This window comes from Myotis davidii, unplaced genomic scaffold, assembly GCF_000327345.1.
Source record: "Myotis davidii unplaced genomic scaffold, ASM32734v1 scaffold151, whole genome shotgun sequence".
NCBI classification, from domain to species: Eukaryota; Metazoa; Chordata; class Mammalia; order Chiroptera; family Vespertilionidae; genus Myotis; species Myotis davidii.
Window position 1 is genome coordinate 959,825 of NW_006285248.1, and position 22,689 is coordinate 982,513.

At 34.4% G+C, this 22,689-nt stretch overlaps 1 protein-coding gene across 2 annotated transcripts in view; it reads right to left on the minus strand.

Moving 5' to 3' along the window:
* Positions 1-22,206, minus strand: part of HNRNPLL (heterogeneous nuclear ribonucleoprotein L like) — a 30,405-nt gene extending 8,199 nt beyond the window's left edge. The window contains exons 1-11 of one of the 2 annotated variants that reach the window (XM_006755916.2): positions 22,064-22,206; positions 18,857-19,094; positions 17,279-17,364; positions 15,991-16,087; positions 15,830-15,902; positions 11,419-11,490; positions 6,630-6,847; positions 3,384-3,505; positions 2,708-2,909; positions 1,710-1,767; positions 1,529-1,627 (exon numbers count right to left, since the gene is read on the minus strand). In XM_006755916.2, coding sequence (XP_006755979.2) covers positions 1,529-1,627; positions 1,710-1,767; positions 2,708-2,909; positions 3,384-3,505; positions 6,630-6,847; positions 11,419-11,490; positions 15,830-15,902; positions 15,991-16,087; positions 17,279-17,364; positions 18,857-19,087 — 1,258 coding nt within the window. In that variant the 5' untranslated portion in view covers positions 19,088-19,094; positions 22,064-22,206. The remainder of the gene's footprint in view (positions 1-1,528; positions 1,628-1,709; positions 1,768-2,707; positions 2,910-3,383; positions 3,506-6,629; positions 6,848-11,418; positions 11,491-15,829; positions 15,903-15,990; positions 16,088-17,278; positions 17,365-18,856; positions 19,095-22,063) is intronic. The other variant, XM_006755915.2, reaches the window with a different exon arrangement.
* Between the last annotated feature and the right edge of the window lie 483 nt (positions 22,207-22,689).

Genomic DNA, 22,689 nt, shown 5'->3' on the forward strand with positions numbered 1-22,689 from the left:
GAGATCATAAAGATGTTCTTCTATGTTGTCTTCTCAAAGATTTTTATTTTTAGGTCTATCGTCAACATGGAGTTAATTTTTACGCATACTGTGACATAGCCCACATTTATTTTATTTTCCGAATGAATACCCAATTTTCCCCAAACTTCTGAATAAAAAGAATTTCCTTTTCCCACGACTGCCTTTGTCATAGGTCCAGTGTTTATATATTTATGGGTCTGATTCTAGGTTTCTGTTTTATTTCATCTATTCTACACTTGCCTATACCAGTGCCAATTCCACGGCCAAATTACTTTGGCTATACAATAACCCTTGATTGTTTGGAAATCTTGTCTTTTCAAAATATATTTTTATTGATTTCAGAGAAGGGAAGGGAGAGGAAGAAATATCAATGATAAGAGAATCACTGATCAGCTGCCTCCAGCATGCCCCACACTGGGGATCAAGCCCACAACCCGGGCATGTGCCTGACTGGGAATCGAACCCTGACCTCCTGGTTCATAGGTCAATGCTCAACCACTGAGCCACACCTTCCAGGCTACATGCATTGCTTTCTTCTAGAACAGTGGTTCTCAACCTTTCCAATGCCTCGACTCTTCAATACAGTTCCTCATGTTGTGGTGACCCCCAACCATAAAATTATTTTCATTGCTACTTCATAACTGTATTTTTGCTACTGTTATGAATCGTAATGTAAATATCTGATATGCAGGATGTATCTTCATTGTTATAAACTAAACATATTTAAAGCATAGTGATTAATCACAAAAACAACATGTAATTATATATGTGTTTTCTGATGGTCTTAGGCGACCCTTGTGAAAGGGTCGTTCGACCCTCCAAAGGGGTCGCGACCCACAGGTTGAGAACAGCTGTTCTAGAAGATCAACAGGTATTGTAGAAACCAGCTTCCAATATGGCCCCAATGATCCCTACACCTCCAGGTATTCACAGCCCTGGTATTCACCATGTACCATGGTTGGTCTGTGTGATCACAAGAAAACAGCATAAGTGATGGTACCCCACTTCCAATACTAGGTTATAAAAGACATTGTAGCTTCTGTTTTGGTCTTTTGCTCCCTGTTGGATCACTCCTTCTGAAGGAAGCCAGTTACCATGAAAGGGGCAAGGCAGCTTGACTGGGCCCACAAACAACCACGAGTGAACTTGGAAGTTGATTTTCTAGCCCCCAGTTAAGACTAGAAATGACTACAGACCCAGACAACAGCATGACTGCAGCTTCCTAAGAGACTCTAAGCCAGAACTACCCAGCCAAACTGCACACAGATTACTGACCCTCAGAAATAGTAAGATAGTAAATGTTTGCTGGTTTAAAGTGGTAAGTTTTGGGATAATCTGTTAGACAGCAAGAGATACCTAATCCAAGTATTATGTGGGGTGTGGGATTTATATGCCTCGTTTTCTTTGTACTTCTCTGTATTTTTTAAAGCTAATAAATGTTATTTTAAAATTGTTGTGAATGCTTCTGATGGTACCTCCCATTGAAAAATGACACAATATTACTTACTTGGAACTCTTATCTGGTAGTGATTAAGTGCTGTAAGGGCTTCTACTGCATCAGTTTTGCATTCCCATTCTAAGAGCCCAGAAAGGGTTTTGGCAGAAGCTAAAACAAAGAATCACAAATCCAGTTGTTTGTTTGTCATCAACTTAACCAGAAAAATTAAAAGGAGAGAGTGTGCACTTACGTTTTGCATCGAACACTTTATATTTGATGAATGTAAGAACTTCATGGTCATTACATAACTGTTAAAGAAATATAAAACTCCATTAAAAATACAGCCAAAATAATATTTCTACCTTTTCTAAGAAAGTAAACTTTATGGTAGCATATAAGTTTTGATCCTGTCATGAATGAAGTCATGTATGTTTTTAGATTAAAAAGTTATATGAGAAAAATCAAAAATAGTGATAGTCTACAACTAGGTACATTTAGTGCTGTACAATAAAACCACAGATTTGTAACTGAAATATATATTCTCAGAGTAGACCAGGATTTACTGTTTGACCAATAGGAGTGGAGTTCCAGAAAATCAATTATCTTCTGAAGCATTTCCTACAGTTAGGGGAAAAGGCAGGGACATGTAAAATTTTGTTTTGTTTTGATAAGCACCGTGCTAGTTATTCCACAGTGAACATAACAGATGTGGTCTTTTTTTTTTTTAATTTATTTTATTGATTTTTTACAGAGAGGAAGGGAGAGGGATAGAGAGTTAGAAACATCAATGAGAGAGAAACACCAATCAGCCGCTTCCTGCACACTCCCCACTGGGGATGTGCCCGCAACCAAGGTACATGCCCTTGACCGGAATCGAACCCGGGACCCTTGAGTCCACAGGCCGACACTCTATCCACTGAGCCAAACCGGTCAGGGCAGATGTGGTCTTCTTGAAGTGTAAGAATTAAGAACACAGTAAGAAAACTTTCCAAATGCAGGAATAAGGGTGTATCATTCTAATTCCAACTCTCAAAAAGACTGCGCCACAAACCAAAACAAGAACAATGATGAATGGAGGCCAGAAAAGTTTAATGGCCAAGGAATAAACTATATAAATAAAGTAACAAACAAACAACAGAATACTATCAAAAGTAGACGAGCAGAACAAGACTTTAAAATGAGGATAACATATGACATTTTAAAAAAGAAAAGAGGGACATTTTATACAATTTGTATTTCAGTGCCCACCTTTGTGAAGGTCTCTTCTGTGACACACAGTGGAACGTTATAATAATGCAGCACACACGAGGGCGGCTGGATTATATTCTTAGATGCTTGGCCAGCACTTGTAAAGCGATTATTCTTGCTCATTGCAAAATCCTTGTAGCTACTCGTACCATCCTCCAGCTCAAATATTTGACTTGGAACAACTGAATGTTGTTTAGACACACTGAAGATTGGAAAGAAACCAGTACAGAACATGTATCTTGTTAGAAAAAAGCAGCAAGTAGGCAGTCTCAAAATGTTAACATACAGCCCTCCATCAACCTTAACAAAAAAGCACACATAGCTATTTAAACAGTTTAAATATTTAATATTTTGAACACGTACTTAGATATTTAATTTTAGTTAAATCACTCTTATATGTTAGACATTAAAGAAAAAAATCTATTGAATATGTTCTTATATTGGAAAACTTTAATATAAAAGGTGCCCACTTAAACATGCTGTTTTATGATCATAAAACTAAAAACCAGACGTAGGTAAGCAAAATCTGAATTACATGATCCTAAAACTTTGTCTAAAATAACAACACTGTAGGTGCTAGTTTCACATGTGCCCTCAGTTACACTAACATATTCTGAAATTGAAATTATGTCTTTAATAAAAAAGAATTTTAAAATTTACCACTTAAGATATTTACCAAACATTAAGTCTTTTCCCAAATAATTTGACATTGTTAAGGTGTGTGACAGCTCTTTCCACAGCATATTCATCACCCATTTCTACCAGTGCTGTACCAGGAATGGTCTTCATGAATTTTACCTGTAGATACAAAATCCCATAAACATGACCATTTAATTCCCTTTTATAGTAACAGAAATTTCTAAAAGATAATATGGTTTAAGTGGTTGATGAAAAAAACAGAATATCACCTGGAATCTTCAACTTTTATTCTGATATATTATTACTAGACACTTTTAACTCATATCAAAATTCAATAAAATTTTTTTAAAGAGACTGTAATTATATTGTATAACACATGGAAGAAGAGCACAGGCTTACCCTGGGCTCTGTTATTTATCAATTGTGTAACCTACACCAATTACTTCACTTCTCTGAGCTTTAAACTTCCCTATAAGATGGAGATAATAATACCTGAGAGGATTCAACATTTTTTCATTCAACAAATATTTATTAAATGCCCAAAATGCTTTGATAAGCACTGTGCTAGGCTCTGCCCAGTGAACATAACAGACCATGTCTTCTTGAAGTTTATATGCTAGTAGGTAAGTCAGAAATTTAAAAGTAATAATTACCAAATATCCAGAGAGCTATTGCAGTGATATACAAAATCCTATATCAGAAATAATACAAGATGGCCTCGAGACACCATTTCCAGTAAAAGGCTTGTGCAAGGCAGAGACAGTTTAAAAAATAGGCAATACTTCACAAGTTTTCATTAATATCTTGGGCAGAGGCCACATTATCCTCTTACATCATTCCAATTTTAGTGTAAATGCCGTAAGGCTTCGATGAGATAAAGTATGAAAATCACTCGACATAGTGATTTTCCTACGTCTTGGAAAGTCTGTAAACAGCTATTAAGTGCCACTAACATCCATGACATCTTGAACATGCTTCCTTATCAGTTAACCTCAAAGGAATATTGTCAATGTACTTACACAACAAATGCAACATAGCATTCATATTCACATCACAACTTTCAATGGGCTATCCTAGCATTTTTATACTACACCTATACTTGAACAAAATTCAGCTGTAGCAAAACATTTCAGTTTCATTTGTCTTCTTATGGGCAAAATTTTTCTCCATTGATTAAATCCAATAACATCTACAAATCTAGTAGTAAGTAAATACATATGTGAAGTATATAGTTCTTGTGCTGGTAAATCTTTAAAAGAAGTTAGGCAAAATTAACTATATAGAGATATTTTAAGAATATGATGGCTTCAGTTTAATGTATCATACTGTATCATTTAAAATGTTTTATAATTATTGATATGTGGAGTGAGAGACTAGAATTGTTCAAATAACATATAGAAAACTTGTTTTATTAGACAAAGTGATTTGGGTTTTAAATCATACGATAATCCTATCCCATCCTATATAATAAAAGCCTAATATGCTAAGTGTCCAGTTGACCAGTCAGCCATTCAACCAATCAAAACGTAATATGCTAATGACATGCTAAGGCTGCTCAACTGCTTGCTATGATGTGCACTGACCACCAGGGGGCAGATGCTCTGACTGGTAGGTTAGTTTGCTGCTGGGGTCCAACCGACAGGGACTGAGTGAGACAGGATCAACATACCCTGGAGCCCTCCCACAGTCCCTCTCCAGCTGGCCAACCTCCCGTGTACCTCCCCAGCCCCAATCGTGCACCAGTGGGGGTCCCTCGGCCTGGCCTGTGCCCTCTCACAATCTGGGACCCCTTGGGGGATGTCAGAGAGCCAGTTTAGGCCCAATCCCACAGGCCAGGCTGAGGGACCCCACTGGTGCACGAATTTGTGCATGAGGCCTCTAGTCAGTTTATAACATAAAAGACAAAGATCTACTAAAGATGTTGATTAAACTGACTCATTATCTACCAATGTGAAAAGCACAAAAAGAAAAGTAATACTATGTAAAGAAGGTTAAAATACCCATTAGCCCATTTAGTTACCAAGCATGAGGCTCCTAGACCTTACTAAACACCCAGGTGTCTAAGATAAATGTCTGTATGAAAAAAATCTGAACTATTTTTCCCAATGTTGCTATATCTGCCCCATGTAGTCTTAGCTAGTTATAATAAGTAGAAATATTCTATATGTATACCCCCTACACCAAATGTGGATTTTATTTATTTTTTTTTTAAATGTCAAATAGTTATGTTGAGGAAATTATTTCAGAGATTTTTCCAAGTTCCTTTCTCAAATCAGGGAAGTTTTAGAATAAAAGTAAGAACTAAGAGTACCAAGAAACTCGCGTACTTATACTTTTTTGTTGTGAAAAGAACATTAAAAATCACATAAAATAACAGAGAAAGCATCATTACCACAATATTGAAACTCAAATTAGCAAGTGATTCAAACAACTAGTAACTTAAGACTACCAATCATTTTCCCAGTTAAATTTCCCACAATTCTTTCAAAAATAGTTTAACATCTGCTTTGTGACAGGGAATATCCTAAGTATTTCTAAGATTATCAATGAATAAAACATCACAGACCTAGGGGAACCACAGAGTTAGTTATCTGGTGAAAATAAACTTAAAATTTTAAAGATCTTCAAAATATGTTTAATTTAAATGTTTTGCTCCTTTTGGAGTATAAGCCTCCAAACAGAAAGTTCTGGACACATTCTATCAAAGTGGGTCTAAAAGTACACTGTTCCTCAGAAGATATAAGAACTCTAGCACTTGGGAGGCAAGTATATAAATCTAGACTTGTGGCTAAGTCTGAGACATATTTATGTATGGTCCTTCTAAATTCCACAGTTCAACATGCTAAATGCTAAATCTCTTTGAAATTATAAAATAAGACTTATGCCTATAATGCTCCAGTAATTGATTAAACTGTTTTAGACTTCTATTTATATTATTTTAAAAAATAGTTTTAGTAGCAACAACCTATACTGATCACTTACCTACAAAAATAATTTTTGGAGTTCCTACCTAATGGATTTTTAGCTCATGTGGGTCATTACTAAAATAACTTGAATGTTCCTAACTCAAAGAGAAAACATATATAGGATATCCTCCCAAAATGTATACACACATTTTGAATAATTACAAAGGCAGTGTTTATCAAAATACATCTCATTTTCAAAACTGAGCTATCAGCTGTTAAAGTGTATATACATTTTTTAGGACACCCTGTATTTGCTGCCTTTTCAGATTTTCTTACTAGATTATCTTAGCAAAAAAAAATGTAATAAAGAAACTTACCTTTTCAATATTTCCATATAAGCAGAATAGGTTGAACACTCTTGAACAATTCATTTTTAGCGGATGTAATCCACTAACCATCACAACCGAACCAGAGGGATTTCCTCCATGCATGTAAGAGGAAGAAGCCTGCGGTAATGGGTATGCAACAAGCTCAGGTGTATCTCGAGAGCCCATTCTGTAACGACTCGGTAAAGGCAACAACGGACCATGCGATCCTATAAAAATGACCAAAAAGAAAGGAAGGAAATAAGGAAGGAGGGAAGAGGAGAGAGAGAGAGAGAGAGAGAGAAGAGGAGAGAAAAAAAAAGAGAGAAAGAGAGAGAGAGAGAGAGAGAGAGAGAAGAAAAAGAGCAAGAAAGGAAAAAGAAAGAAAGAAAGAAAGAAAGAAAGAAAGAAAGAAAGAAAGAAAGAAAGAAAGAAAGGAAGAAAGAAAGACAACTTTAGCAAATGCAATATACCACGCAAAAAAATAAGCTCTTACTATAACTAGACTGACGTATGGCCAAAGAAAACTCAGATGTGTGAATGTTCAAATATAACCTGTGTGAATTAATAACATTTACATTTGTACCAGATCCCATATACATAGGCCTGCATGTATCTGCATACAACAGGTTTTGTGTTTCTGTATTTTAAAAAAATAGTAGTTTAGCCCCCCAAAAAAGTATATAAGTTCAGGCCACAGATAGGGAGGGGGAAATCAGAGTAAATCTTTGGGCCACTGTATATACATTATACCTCAAGTTTTTAAAAAAATCCCTTCTGCCAATGTCTTTTAGAGGATAATAAAATAACACATACAGTGAAATCTAGAAAACTATATACAGATATAACAAAAAAAACATCTTTGGTTCTCCTTTAAATATAATTTACTATAATGTACTTTCAGGTGAGTATTTTATTCTACTACTAATTTATTTAATATCACACCTATTCAGACCCATTTTTTGCAACAACATCAAGAACCAGAAGAAAATGCCTGAGTACCTGAACCTGTTGTCACAGAAACACAAAAATCTACATCTCTTATACTGCAAATCCTTAAGAATTCACCTGCTAACTTCAGAGTAGTTCTAAACAACTTCATTTGTTTTTCCCATCCACAACAGATCGGAAGTAACAAGAAAAATAAAGCTCGAGTGAGTGAAATAGACAGGAATCAGGGAGTCTGGAGAAAGTTCTTACAGCATAAGAACTCAGAATGGGGCAACTAAGCTGAAGATAAATAGCTCAGAAATACACCTAAAGAGCTCCTGAGATAGTGATTATAAAAGCACATTCTTGAAACATGCAAAGGTCCTCCTGATGGGCAAGAAACCAATTCAAAATCCCAAGTCCTTTCCTCGTTTATCAAAAGTGAAGAGTATATAATGCTTCTGACTTTCATTTTTATGAGACTAAGGGACACTTGTCATCTACTGAGTTGCTAAGAGCTACTATATTCCAGTATAACAGCATGCTACTGAGCTTATGTGGACTCCAATTCAGTATTCAGTATTCTAAGTATAGCTGCCATTCATAACATAGCAACACCACCACTGGGCACATGCAAATGGTGTGAATTCCTGCAATTTTATAAAGCAGTGATTTTCAACTAGTGTGCCACAAGAGTTTTTAAAACATGCAATACTTGGCTCTAGTCAGGGACACTGACCTCTTTTCCCATAGATCATCAAATAAAAAAATGACAACAGCCAACATGACAATAACCTTCTGGTATAAATCAATCAAAATTATATCTTTTTGTCAGATCAGCAAAAAATATAATTTTGGTGTGCCGCAGAATTTTAGTAATTAATTTATATGCGCCATGAGATGAAAAAGGTTGAAAATCATTGTTATAGGAGAAAACTTATCAATGGATTGTCATCGGTGTTGCCTTAAGTTGGTCATGGTTTTCAACTGCTCTTCTGCTGCTAATTGGTAGTTTATCAAAACAATCAATATAGGTCGGGGTGAGTTACTTGTAACTATACGTATTTTGGCCTCTAATTTAAACTGTTATACATACACTGGGGTCATGTATCAATCATTATTATCCCTCTTAGAAAAGTGTGCATACATATTATATTGCACCCCACCACTTGCTTGTACAATAATGAGACTTTACTATTATCACTAAATTTTCTTTTCCATGGAAAGTGGCAAGATGTCTGGTAGATGGGCAGCAGAAACCTTCCACTCTACGTAAGCTGGCCAAAGTAAAAATCTTGGACATCTACTGTGTATGTAAAAATCAAATTCAGTGCAAGAGTATCACTTAAGTTTATAATTAGCCATCGGAATTAAATTATGTTACTTATAGAATTTAAATTGTTGCCTACATTGTTCAGGAAGATAAGAAAAACACAGAAGTCATTTAAAAGCTTTCTATCCTAACTAGTTCATGAAAAAAAGTTTGGTGCTTGAAAAACTAATGCTTCAGGTATTTAAAAATTCACTTATGTGAAAAAATGCTACATAATAAATAGGCATTATTAACATTTTGAAGGCATTTTCTATCTTTGATATTCTAAAATCTTTGGCCCAGGAACCACATCCAAAGGTACACAAGCTTTTCTTGGGGTCACCCCAAATAAATCTGTATGTTTATTTTTGCCACTTCTCAAGTATAAGGGCTTTTACCAGTTCACCTCATAGGCTGGGCTTCCCAAATTAAAAAGAGCTAAAGAATTCTGAAAGCACAGATTTAAACTGTTATAAAAATTAAATAACAAATTTAATCTAATTAAATAATTAAACCTCTTACATACCAACATGAAGGAAAAGCCACATGTGATATGGCACAAAAATGCAAATAAGCCTGTTTTGCGGAACTGCTAAATCTAAGGGATACAGCTGTGATTTGCAGGATTCCTAAAAACGTTCAGTATCACTAGCACCCACTCCCATCATCACCTTCCCCCAATTTCACATCTACTTCTCTGCCTCTTTATTCACCTCTCTCTCTCTTTCTCTTTCCCCCTCTCCCTCTCCTTCTCTCTCCTCCCATCCTACTCCCGGTCCCTCTCCCCTCCTATACCCTATTCTTCATACTTCTCTAGGAAAGTAGAATTATTCTCAGTTAAATATTTCAATGGACATAACTCAGAATGGATGCCCTACACAACCATTCCTCTTCAGCAGTGTTCTCCAGAGACTGAAAGATCCCTATTTAATAACCATCACCATTCCAAAGAATTTTGCACCTCATCTCTTTAAGTAAACTTGTGCTTTAAAATTTATACACACACACACACACACACACACACACACACACACTAAATAAATTAGGGTATGAAACTGACAGAATATTGTATACTAGGCTTTAAAAATATATATATAAAGTTCTTCTAGGGCATAAAACGTATTTTTATTTATACAATTTTTCAATAAGATAAATTTTATAAAGGAAGGAAAACCCGAAAACTCACACTGAGAAAAGTATGTGTCAACACTACTACAGTAGACTTCTTCGTCCTTCATTTATTCTTTCACAGATTTTTCTAGCCTGCTTTGCCAAACATTAACCAATTTTAACCTTCAGCTGACACCCATGGCACAGTTATCTATTCCACACCTCCACAAGAGACTTGTGGTCGGCAATTCTTTTGTAACCCTCCATTATGCAAAACACAGTGGGCTGCTAATAAGTGTTTCTTTACTGCAGGGTCAGAACTATCCCAACGACCACTGTTAACATTTACACTGTCAAAGAAACTAAGACAAATTATCAAGCAACACACTCACTAAACTGTCAGTCCGTAGTAAGGTTTTCATTCTACACACCACACTTACTATTTTGATATAGCATATTGTTTCAATGTCTTCTGCCATAAAGACTACTATAGAAACTTCAACAAACACAAACGTAATAAATTCCTGGAATTCAAAAAACCACCACAGGGAATAAGCTAAAATTCACAGCTAAGAATGGTCATCAAGCATGTAGGCAATTTGAAAATATTTCAGACAATAGCAACACCAGGGACTTTTCTATGATAAAGTAATTTCCACTTTCTATTCCAAATAGCACTGGACTTCAACCACAAAATAGGAGTCAATAAAAACTGAAAAATATTTAAAACCACAGAACTTATAACCAGTTAATCTTATCAACAGCAATTCTCAACATCTACTCACAAGAACAATAGCCTGAGAGCTCTCTTTCCTGAGGAAGAAGATTATTCTAGGCTTCATAATCTTAAACTTACCAACATAGCAAACATTAAAACCAAAGAATTTTCTTTTTTAAAAAAAAACTAAAGAAGTTTTAAAAGAGAAGTTAAATAAAACTAATTTAAAGCCAAAATACCAACTGTAGAACTAAAATAATTAAAGATCTAACCAGAAACATGTTTCCTTTTCAATAAATACCCTTCTTCCTGTCTTTCTTACTCAAAATTCCTTTGTTCATAATTGCTAGAAGAAAAATACAGTTTACTGAGCAATAATACTTCTTTTTGGTCCTCTAACAAAACCAGAGCCCATTACTAATCAAAATCAAGACAAAACAAAACAAGGTATAATGGTAAAAAATTAAAAATTAAAAAAACTTTCGAATGCCCAAATAGTAACTCTCATTTATCTCAAGAATTATATAACATATCAATATTCTAAAAAAAAAAAAAAGAAAGTAAGAAAAGATTTTGGACAACTCCTTGGGAGTACATTCTAAGGGTCCAATCCCATATAAACCAAGTCAAATAAGCAGGAAATATAGAAACAAGAAATGTGCCATTCGTCAGAAATGCAAAAATGCTAACAGTTCGTCTATACTACCTTCCTTCTGCCTTGACAAACTTACCATAGCCATCATGTCTAAACGAAGAAGGGTGTTCTCCCAAAATGGCTTGTCTCTGGCGACCCTTTCCTCTATCTGACACAAAAGTAGAAACATGGTTTTAACAATTTTGATCCAAGTACTTAACAGAGTTCTCACATGGGAAAACCCATTCAAAAACATCCATTACAATTCATAATAAAAGAAATATCATTCCTGGTTAACTTTAAACATCCATTATGTCCATTTTAAATACAAACACCAAAAGTTTAAGTACTTCTATCTAACAAACTCCACTTAACTTGAAAATTTTTTGGCAGATGCCAAATACAATCACACTTTCAAAATTAAGAAGAATGGATACTTTTCAGAAAGTGAATGTACACAATGCTAGAGTTTGACACTGTACAGAAGTTTTTACCAATACATGTCTTTAAAACAAGCTTTAAGTGCAGTACTTTTGAAAGACAGTACCTGAATCATACTATTAGCTTCAACAGCAACACATTTTCAAAGTGGGCTTCTTTCAAGAAGTTCAGCATAAGCCAACAACAACCTGTATTACATGGTTTCACAATCAGTAAACACAGAGTATTTTGTATGTATATACACATATTTACAAACACCTACAGACTTCAGAGCTGGAAATATGCACATCACTGGCCCAGATTATAGCATGGACTGGTCATTGTGTATAGATGTTAACACCAGGCAGGACTATGAGCACCCCCCAACGTTTAACCAAGGGGGCTACATTATTGGATGAGAATACTACAATACTCCTGAAGTATAATTTTTTATTTTAGCTACATCTTCAGGGAAGGCATGCCAATGTTCCCAAATCTAATTTGAGGTGTCAATAAAAAGTAAGTTTCTAAAATAGCACTTCCTATGGTTGGTTAGTAAATTTTAAAATTCATTGTACAATACTTTTAGAAAATTTGCTGATCAAATTATAGTCCCCGGTAAGATTTGTTTAAATGTATCTTAAGAGTTTGGTCATTCTAATCTTTGAAAATTCAAAGACAGAGAGGCTCTTTATATCATCATAGTCAACTAAACAAATGAGATTTATGGGAGATGAGAAATACTTTAATTTTCACCTCAGTCTAGAGAAATATCATTTTAATTACCTATTCCAAGTTATCACAAGCACTGATAGGGAACTAAGGTCATTTAGTTCAGTTTTTATTCAGTGTGTAAATTTTCTTTACATCGTCCCAATCAATTGGGACCATCTAGCCCAGGGGTGGAGAACGTCCAGCCCTCGGGCCACATACAGCCCTCAAAATCATTTGGTCTGTCTCTGCCAAAGCATTAGACGTGAGTTAATTAAATGTTTGACCAAATGTAGCAGGCTAATTTTTACGTTGATAATTCTATATGGCCCACGAATGATGTTATAAATATCCAAATGACCCTTGGCAGAGAAAAGGTTCCCTACCCCTGACTAACCTCTGCTTACCCAAACCAGTAACAAGATACTCATTACTTTCCCTTACATTTTCAGGAACCTAACTCATCAGGAAATTAATTTTTCTATTATATAGAAATTGGTCCTCTATCCATATTCTATCCCATTTGGGGCCTCAGATTCATTCTGTCTCCAAAAACCCTTCCAAGTGCTTCAAAGCTATGATCCTCCCACTCCATTTCCCCAAAGTCATTTCTTCTACAGACTAAACATTCATAGTTCCCTTTTTTCATTAAATCATTTAAGTCTCACTCCTCTTGAATCAATCCAATCTGCTAATACATTGTGCTAATGTGCCTCTATTTAAGCATGCCACCAACACTAAATACAAATCTAATCTAGAAATTTTCAACCAATATCAGCTTGTTTTCAGGGCTCCATTTTATTGAGATAGTTAATAGTGTGCTATAAAGGAAAGAGCAGTGGATTGAGAATCAGATCCCCACTTAACCACTAACTTGCAGTATAATCACAGAAACAATCTTCATTCATAAAATGAAGGAGTTAGGATAGGTATAATCTCCAAGTTGTCTTTCAGCCAAACATCCTCATTATTAATCATTCTCTTTATTTGAAGCATTCACTACCTAATATAAGGTCACAAAAAATAGAAGAAGTGTGCAGAAGAGTCATACACTGAACACATCAGTCTATAAACAGTGTTTGTAACCTTTCTTGGTTTCATCAGAAATCTGATGGAAGCTGTGGGCCTTCTCCCCAAAAAGATACATATATATAGACAAGTTTTGCTTAACATTTCAGAAGGGATTTTCTGGAGTCCAGGCTAAGAATTCTTTACACTGAAATGTAATTTGGGCTGAAAAGGACTTTAAAAATGAGATTCTATTTATAAAAGCGCTTTGTTTTGGTAGGAAAGTTACACTTCAATATCAACTTGAATAGAAGCTAGTCACTACAAAAAAAACTGCTATCGTCTTGCCAGACCACAAAAATTCTTTTCCCTTGAAAGCATAAACAACTAAAATTCTGTTTGACTTCAATTATACTTGACTATTTAAATATCTACCTTACACATTTCTAAACTTTTCTGACTGCAATTCCCTGCATGAAAAATTAATGTAAGCTGGCTTTGTATAAACCTTCAACCTTTTAAAAGAATCGATGTTAACACTATCAAAATAAGAAGCATGTCTATAAATGTTTTAAGAGACATTAAGAAAAATGTAACCAAAATCACTATTTCAAATAAGTAAAACAACAAACCCTAAGTGTTCAAGAACTGACTATAATTTGACAGAAGTGAGAGATTTCTCATCAACCACTTGTTCTGCTGTTTGAGTACTAAGACTTTGTTTCCAATACTGTATTCAGCTGCACCAAGCCTGTACCAAGCGGATTTCTGTGAGTAGTGAAAAATGTGGGGGTGCAGCCAAAGCTGCATTACAAAACAAATCTTTTTGTAACCCCATACATAAGGCAAGATAATTTCCTGAAAATTGAGAATTAAAGGGGCCAATCATCCAAAAGTCCTAAATATTTAAGGAGTCCAAGGACCACTGCATTGTATTTTTTCTTTGGGCAAGAGTACATACTCTATCATAGAGTCCCTACTGCCCAAGATGTTTTGGATGCCATAAAAATTTTTCCTTGTTTATTAAATTTACAGACATACTCATCTCGGTGAGTTTTCCCAACATATGGTTCAAATGCTGATATTGTAGTTGAGATGTAGCCAATATTGCAGCCCCCTTGTTTTTACAAGATCCACATTTTAATCTGTATATTCCAAAATTGCCACACACTTAGTTAACAAGTTTACCAGTAAAATCTATGCTCATGAAATCTAGCATTTGTAGATTATAGGTAAAAATGTATCTCAAATGAACTGCTCTTATATTCAGATTTATCAAGTTTAAAATATATTTTTCTACCTTGAACAGACATGTTACTTTCACCTACATTTGAAATGTCAAAATTTCTAGTTACACAAATTAACATGAGTGATAACCTTAAATTGTTACAAAAAGTAACAACTTATAAACAGCCACTTTACAAAAATCAAACCACACAGAAAATTGTCTTTTACATATCATGCACCTTTTCATTATATGATTCTATTCAGTGACCACACCGGAGGGGAAAAAACTTAAGTGCAGCAAGTGTGCACCTTTCTAATCCTTTTATCGTTAATATCTGTGTGGATTGGTTGAGCATTATCAATTCCCAAGACCTGTAGATAAACTGGCCCTGGTATTTGCCAATTAACAATTTGAATCTAAGCTGCAAACAGTTACAGTAATGGGCATTAATATTTACAACATTGTAGGTAACGTCTAGTATCCGTTAGTGTAAAATCTTAAATTCTACAACTGAAACCTTAAGGGAAATCAGACCAATATATACATACAACTTGAATACATGGGCACAGTCTATCATGGTGTTCATCCCATGCAAGTCTGAAGTACTGTTAAGTGTCCTCCTTTAAAAACTTGGGTGATGGTGCATGCAGTATGCAGTCAAGGTGAATTGCAAGTCTGAGTTTTTCAGAGGGCTTTTTGCTGATGCCGATGTTGTGCATGATGAAGTGTAGAGTCAGCCTGCTGGAGTCCTCTATCCTTCTTAATGCCTCGTCCAGCTTGGGGGGAAAGTCCTTTCCATAGAGAAGCAGTGTGCAAGTTTGAAGTTTGTAAGGAATATTCTGAATCAGTTTCCTCTCCTCCAAAGAGAGAGAGCTGCTTGGAGAAATGCAAGTCCTTGAACTGCGGGCGTGCTTGTATGTGTGGGCTCCTTTGTTGAACTAAATATAAATAACTCAGTACATACCAGTAGGGGGCACTAATGTTCAAGGTTATTTTCCAGCATTACATGGCCTTTTGCAACAAAAGCATTCACCAACATTTTCATTTGAATGAACTAGCTCATCTCAGGAAAAAGGAATCTAACTGCATGTAAAATTTTTCAGCAGATATAAGTATATTCTAAAATGCATAAAATACTTACCTCGTCTTCCCAAATATGGTTTAGTGTAGTCCCAACTGTCATTGTCATTCCTAATAACATTTAGACGAGTTGGCTGTTAAGATTAAAAAGAAAGTTCAAATTTAATATATAATACCAAAGCATAAATATTTCTTTGGTGAAGTGTTGAAAAAAATATTTACCCTTGCATATTCAATCTTTAGTGTGCAACATCCAGCATATATATCTGCTCCATTGAGTGCTGCTTTAGCTTTCTGGGCACAAAGGACTGATTCAAACATAAGCTCTATTAAGGAAATCTGGTTTAAGATGTCCAATAGTTAATCATTATCCAATCCCTAGAAAAGGACTTAAAAAATTAGAAATAACTCTTTCACTTCTAGAAATGTTTTACCAAATAAAATTTCTAGATGAATTTTAGTAGGAGAATTTAATTTTAATATCAAAGGTACCATTGTAGGGTACATAAGGGCCTAAGAACTATGTTGTACACCTGAAACTAGTATAACATTGTATGTCAACTGTAATTTAAAAATAAATTTTAAAAATAAATTAAAAAAGAAAAAAAGGATCAATGATATTAAAAGGAACATAATACAACCTACCTATCTACATATAAATCCTTCTAAGTTATCAGAAGTACTTTTTAAAATGGAGAGAAGGGAAAGGGGCATGGTCACATTCTCTAGCAAAAGAGAACTCGCTATCTCGAAATAGGCAATATTTTACTCTTAACATTATAAAGAACCAAAATAATACAAAACAAACATTTAATTTTTATATATTTCTGAAAAGGCAGGGTTTTATAATCATGTAACTATCTTCATTTTATTGTTTTTTAAAATTACGTAAGTCTATAATTTTTTTTAATCTATAATTCTTTCCAAAAAATAAAATCAGATCACAAAAATGTTAAGAAAAAAAAAAAACCTCTCCAGAAGCACCATTAAAGAGTTTGCTATAAAGCCCTAACTTTCTCTATGCATATGTTAGGGTTTTTTTTAAATTTTTTTTAAATGGGATTGTACTTTATGTACTATTTTACAACTTGCTCTTTTTATTCAACATATAACAAATTTAACAAAAAAAATAGTTCTTACATAAACTATGACCATCTAAGATTCAATAAAGAAAAGTAAGAAAGGTTCTACTGATTCTAAAATTTTGGTATTTCCAAACGACCTATTTTAAGAAGAGCTTCAGAAAAGTTTATTCAAGATAAATTTTAAAAGGTAAAAGTGTATATATTATCAGTTATTTTTTCCCTACTAAAAAGGCAAAGCACTGGATTGTTTCATGGTAGCAAGCAAAATTCCCTATGGGTGTGGAAGTTTCATTTTTTAAATCTAAGAAAAAGAGATTGAGAGGGAATAAACACCATTTGCCTAGAAATGATTACATAGGAAAAAATAAGGTCTATGTTACACAGCATTCACACATATCAATAAAAAAATTATAAATAAAGGATATTCCACCATTGCTTGTATCCCATTTCTCTTGAATATAACAATACGTTGCACTTTTCCAACAGGGTTGCATACAGTATATAAAACATCCTAAGAAGGAAAGGAAAAGATTTCTTCACATTTTGTATTTGGAAAAACATTAAAGCTATACACTGATTTCCTTTACTTAAAAAACTAGCCGAACCGGTTTGGCTCAGTGGATAAAGCATCGGCCTGCGGACTCAAGGGTCCCGGGGTTGATTCCGGTCAAGGGCATGTGCCCTGGTTTCGGGCACATCCCCAGTGGGGGGTGTGCAGGAGGCAGCTGATCGATCTCTCGCATCGATGTTTCTAACTCTCTATCCCTCTCCCTTCTTCTCTGTAAAAAAAAAATCAATAAAATATATTAAAAAAAAAACTAACAAGGGTGGAGACAGGCTGGGAGACGACAATGGGGGGGGGGGGACATATGTAATACTTTCAACAATAAAGAATTTTTAAAAACTATCAAGATATCACTTCTATTAATTACTAATTAAACTTTAAAAATTGTTATACTTTAATAAATCTAAAGTTACTTCCTCACCTACGCAATATACCCGCACATTAGAGAAGTTCCAATGAAACACATTTGAACTTAACCTATTTGATCTCTAAATAAATCCTCAATTTTTATTTTCTAAATAGGTGACTAAAATGCTGGCTATACACAATTAATACCAAAACTATAATCAATTAACTTATTTTTTCCAAATATCACCAAGAAATGTTTCATATTACAATACTGAATTACAGTAATAAATACTTATTAAGTGGTAGTAGAATAGCTCAGTATCCATTTTTCAAGGAACAATGGCTATTCAGAAAAGACACAGGGAAGATTATTTATACAGTGTTAGATGGCATCGAACAAGATGCCTGAATCATCTAAGAGAGAACTTAAACACCTTCTTAGGAATAATTCTTCAACTTTCAAGAATTACCATTAGGTTCTAGGGATACAACAATAAACAAATCAGAGTACTTGTACTAGATTACGTTATATTCTTTTTTCCAAAACACCAACTACTGCAAATATATTAGCACTATTAAGCCTATAAATATTATAAAGATAAATGTCTAATTAAAGTTAAAGCATAAAATACGATTTAAATTTATGTCCCAATATCATATACCCTTAATAGAAATGGTACAAATTAAATAAATAAGGCCGGTTTTTAACAGGTTTATCAAAAAACCGTATAATAATGGCATATGCATCTTACAATATACTATGGGAGTCTGTCATTACCTAGTAGATGCTTGTGAAACATGTGCTGGCATGAGTGAGAGAGAGAATTCTCAGATCATTTCCAAGTCTGTCGAATTTCTTATTAGAAACAGTTAACACTGACGCTTTAATGTTCTTACCTAATTTTGACAACTGTGCTTCTGACCTTTTTAGCACCAGTGCTCACCACTTCTTTGTTCATTAAGCTTAATAGTCAAAATTAATTTAATAATTCTAAAGACAACCACTATTTTTAAATATTTAGATGGCAGTAAAGAAAACTATGTTAGTCGTTCTAACGGAAACTTAGTGTGGCATATTAAAAATCCATACCACTGTAATTGGATAAAGAGGATTCTGAATTGATAATAGAAGAACTTTGTTGCCTCCTGATGGATCATCAGTATTTCCTGGCCGAGTGATCCTTTTGCTTGTAGAATAGTTGAAAAAAGCCTGTTGACCAGCAATGTACACAGGTTCATCCGCAGCAAATGTCACACATTCTTTGGCACTATCTATGTTCTCAAATTCCACGAGAGCCTGCCGTTTAAATGGCATCATCATCACATAGCTGGAAAGAGATTGGGAGGGAATACCCAAACACAGTAAGTTCAATTAACATTATTTGTTTTCAATCAAGTAAAAGCAGACTTTAATAAATTACTATCTACTGATTTTTCCAAAGAACTGCACACACTTATAACTAACTATACTTTCATTTATCTTACTAAAAACAGAGAACAGATAAAAAAAAAATGGCAAACTGACCAAATTTCTTCCCTAACTCTCACCCAAAGTATTTTTAAATATTAAAGAATGTGAAAAGATATTTATTAGAATATCACACATATTTTAAGAATACACTTAAACTGCCACATTATTTTTTTTTTAATCTTTAAAAAGCATTAATATGAGGAAGATTGAAAGACCAGAGAGAGAAAAAAATAACCAAAATAGCTAAGGGACATAGTGGGTTCTTTCAACTTACATGTTTCAACTCAAGACATGTTTACTAAATTTTAAATGAAAACAGGGAGAGGCAGAAGATTTACTATACAAATTAGATCTCAAAAGTTCTGTTACAAAATTTTAAATTGATCACTATCTAGCATCCTCTCCTTTAATGGGAGTGGGGAAGGGAGAAAGAGATACTCAGCATATATTTTTAAATATTCTTTTGATTATAATACACAAATACACTATAAAATAAAGACAAAAATATAGCAATTTTATTATCCTGACATAATCATTCTCAACATCTTGTTATAGTTTCTCTTGAACTTCCTTCCTCTGCATCTAACTTTTAGGTATAAACTTAGCAAATACTGAACTTGATGATTCACCCTTTTAATATGAGCAGTTTCTGTATAATCTTTATAATTATACATCACAAAATAAACAAATAGGAAAAGGTTCTATAAATACATTTTGAAACAAAACACCTGCTTTTCACTGGAGACTATTCGAGGTTCCTTCAGCTTTAATAGCAGTTACTTATTCAATATCATTTCGTACAATTGAAACTCCTATTATTCATATTTATGTCAATTAAGCTCTTAATTATACACTAATTTGTTCCAATTATTTCACAGCTTTTCTATCCACATAACTACCAATCTTGAGGGCAGAACAATGTACTATGCACATTAAGTGAATAAAAATCATACATGGAACACTTTACCATGGACAAAGTATCAAACAGTACAGAGTCTGGAAAAGAACAGGCTACCCAAAAGTAACTCAAATTACTGACCAACTTAAACACATAGTTCTATTTCTTTAATCCCAACATTCAGGTCATGGTCATAAATAACATAAAAGTTTCCATCTATATTTTTCCATCAACTTGTTTTTCCCACATAGCTTTAGTATTTCTTAGCTATAAGAAAATAACTGTAAAAGCCCTAAATATATAAGAACAGAAGAAAAATAAACCAGAAATAACCATCTCTTTGTAAGTCCATGGGACAATGCACCACTTAGAAGGTCCTTATGGTGAATGGAGTTAGTCTGGTGCCAACACCCACGCCTAAAAAAGGTCAAAGGAGTCTGCTTCAATACCTAACTCTCCAGACAGACCATCTTCCAAGATCCACTCCGTATGACTAAGAAGTGATATGGTAACCTTAGTAATAATTCATAAACGGGCTTTCCTATGCCCATGTGAATTCCCAATTTGTACCTCCGAGGATAAACATTATGTGTGTTGGTGATTTCTGAGGTATGTAAGTGAGGATAACAGGTTTGCCGAGTTATCTACCTCTCAATGAAGTCACCAAAGAAATTAATATAAAAGATGTCATGATAGAAGTTATCACCTAAAACTACTACTCCTTTGAAGCAATTATTCCTTTCTGTTGGATATCTCTAATCACTCCCTCACTATCTATTTATGTATTATCCTTTCAATACTCAAAAACTCCATATAAATATTTATAAAATTGAAGCAATCAAACCATCTCAGCAAATATATTGAAATGTCTCTCCTGTTTATATATTTTGACTTAGTCTGTGTCACTGAGGCCTACAACAAAACTCCAAACATATTCATCAAGGAAAAAAATAATAAAAATCAACTCTAGATTATCCATGCTAAGTAGAGAGCAGTAACCAAACATACTCCAAAAATAATTTAGGAAGAATTTTTAAGTGTCTACTTTTGGTAGCAGTTTCACTTTTCTAATTATGTTTTCACTTAAGTCAATATTCATAAGCACACACCAGCTGTGTGAATATGGAAGACAAGCTAGGATAAAACACTGACTGCTCATGACCTGCAAAAGAAGAACTCAACACAACATGTAACTAAGCAAATAATGCCTACCTTTCATCTACACACTTTTAGTTGCCAGTTCCTAAATATTCCAAAATAATTTTCTAATCAGTATTTAAGCCCTGGCCAATGATGCCAAGTGGTCAGAGCATCAACGCTCGCACCAAAGGGTCTTGGGCTCGATTCCTGGTCAAGAGCACACACATGGGTTGCAGGCTCCATTCCTGGCTCTTGTTGGGGTGTAGCTCTTGTCAGGGTGCATGTGGGAGGCAACCAATTGATGTGTCTCTTTCACATCAATGTTGCTTTCTTCCTCCTCCTCCTCCTATTCCTCCTCCTCCTCCTCCTCCCCCCACTCCCTCCCTTCCATTCTCTCTAAAAAGATTGGTGGCGGGGGGGAAAGAAAGGGGGAAAAAAAGATTTAAAAAAAGACAAAGATTGGTGGAAAAAATATCTTTGGGTGAGGATTTAAAAAAAAATCAGTATTTATGTAATCAACTCATTGGTTTAAAGCAGTGTTTAAGAAGGAAGGAATCATGGACTCATCTGAAAATCAGATGAAAGAAGCAATAATCAATTTTACATATACAACCTAGTTGGGAAATAAGAGGTCTGATCAAGGCCACAAAAATACATCCATGCATCATCCCATAAAGGTTAAAAACAAGATTCCAAAGAAATTCAGTGATAACATCAGGGCAGTAGCAACCCAGCTGCTGGTTCTACCATACTGTTTTCAATCTGCATGAAGTCCCTATTGTCCTCACCATATTGTCCCAAATTTTTCCAGAGCCTCCACAAGGTCCGCTTCCACCACAGATTCACAGAGTCCTCGAACATGGACAACGGGTGAAACAGAAACTTTATGATGACTTCCACCTGCCTCCTAGCAAGAGAAAATAATTTGTAATTAAAAACTTAAAAAAACCAAATTATATCTCTTAGTACATTCAACTTTGTCTTAAAAAACAAACATTTTTTTTAAAAAGTTGCAGTGAAGCCCTAGGGGAGGGAGCATGACGGAGAGGGTCAATGGGAGGGTTTGAAAAAGGGGGACTTGTGTAATACTTTCAATAAAGACAAATTAAACACACACACACACACACACATTTGCAAAAGGACCTAAAAGTAAAATCACCAACGAAATGTCTGGCATGAATATTTTTATTTCTTAAAAGGGAACAGTCTTTCTCAATAAGAAGTAAAAATAAGTTATTTAGTAACCTACTTCAACTTCAAGAAACTCTCAGAAAAAAACTTCAGCAGATAACACAGAGAATGCTAAGACTGAAAATATTTTATATTCATAATTTCATAATTTTACCCCATAAAATCAAATTCTCAAGTAGTCCAAATGAACAAAAAGTCCCAATTTAAAACTTTTCTTTAATAT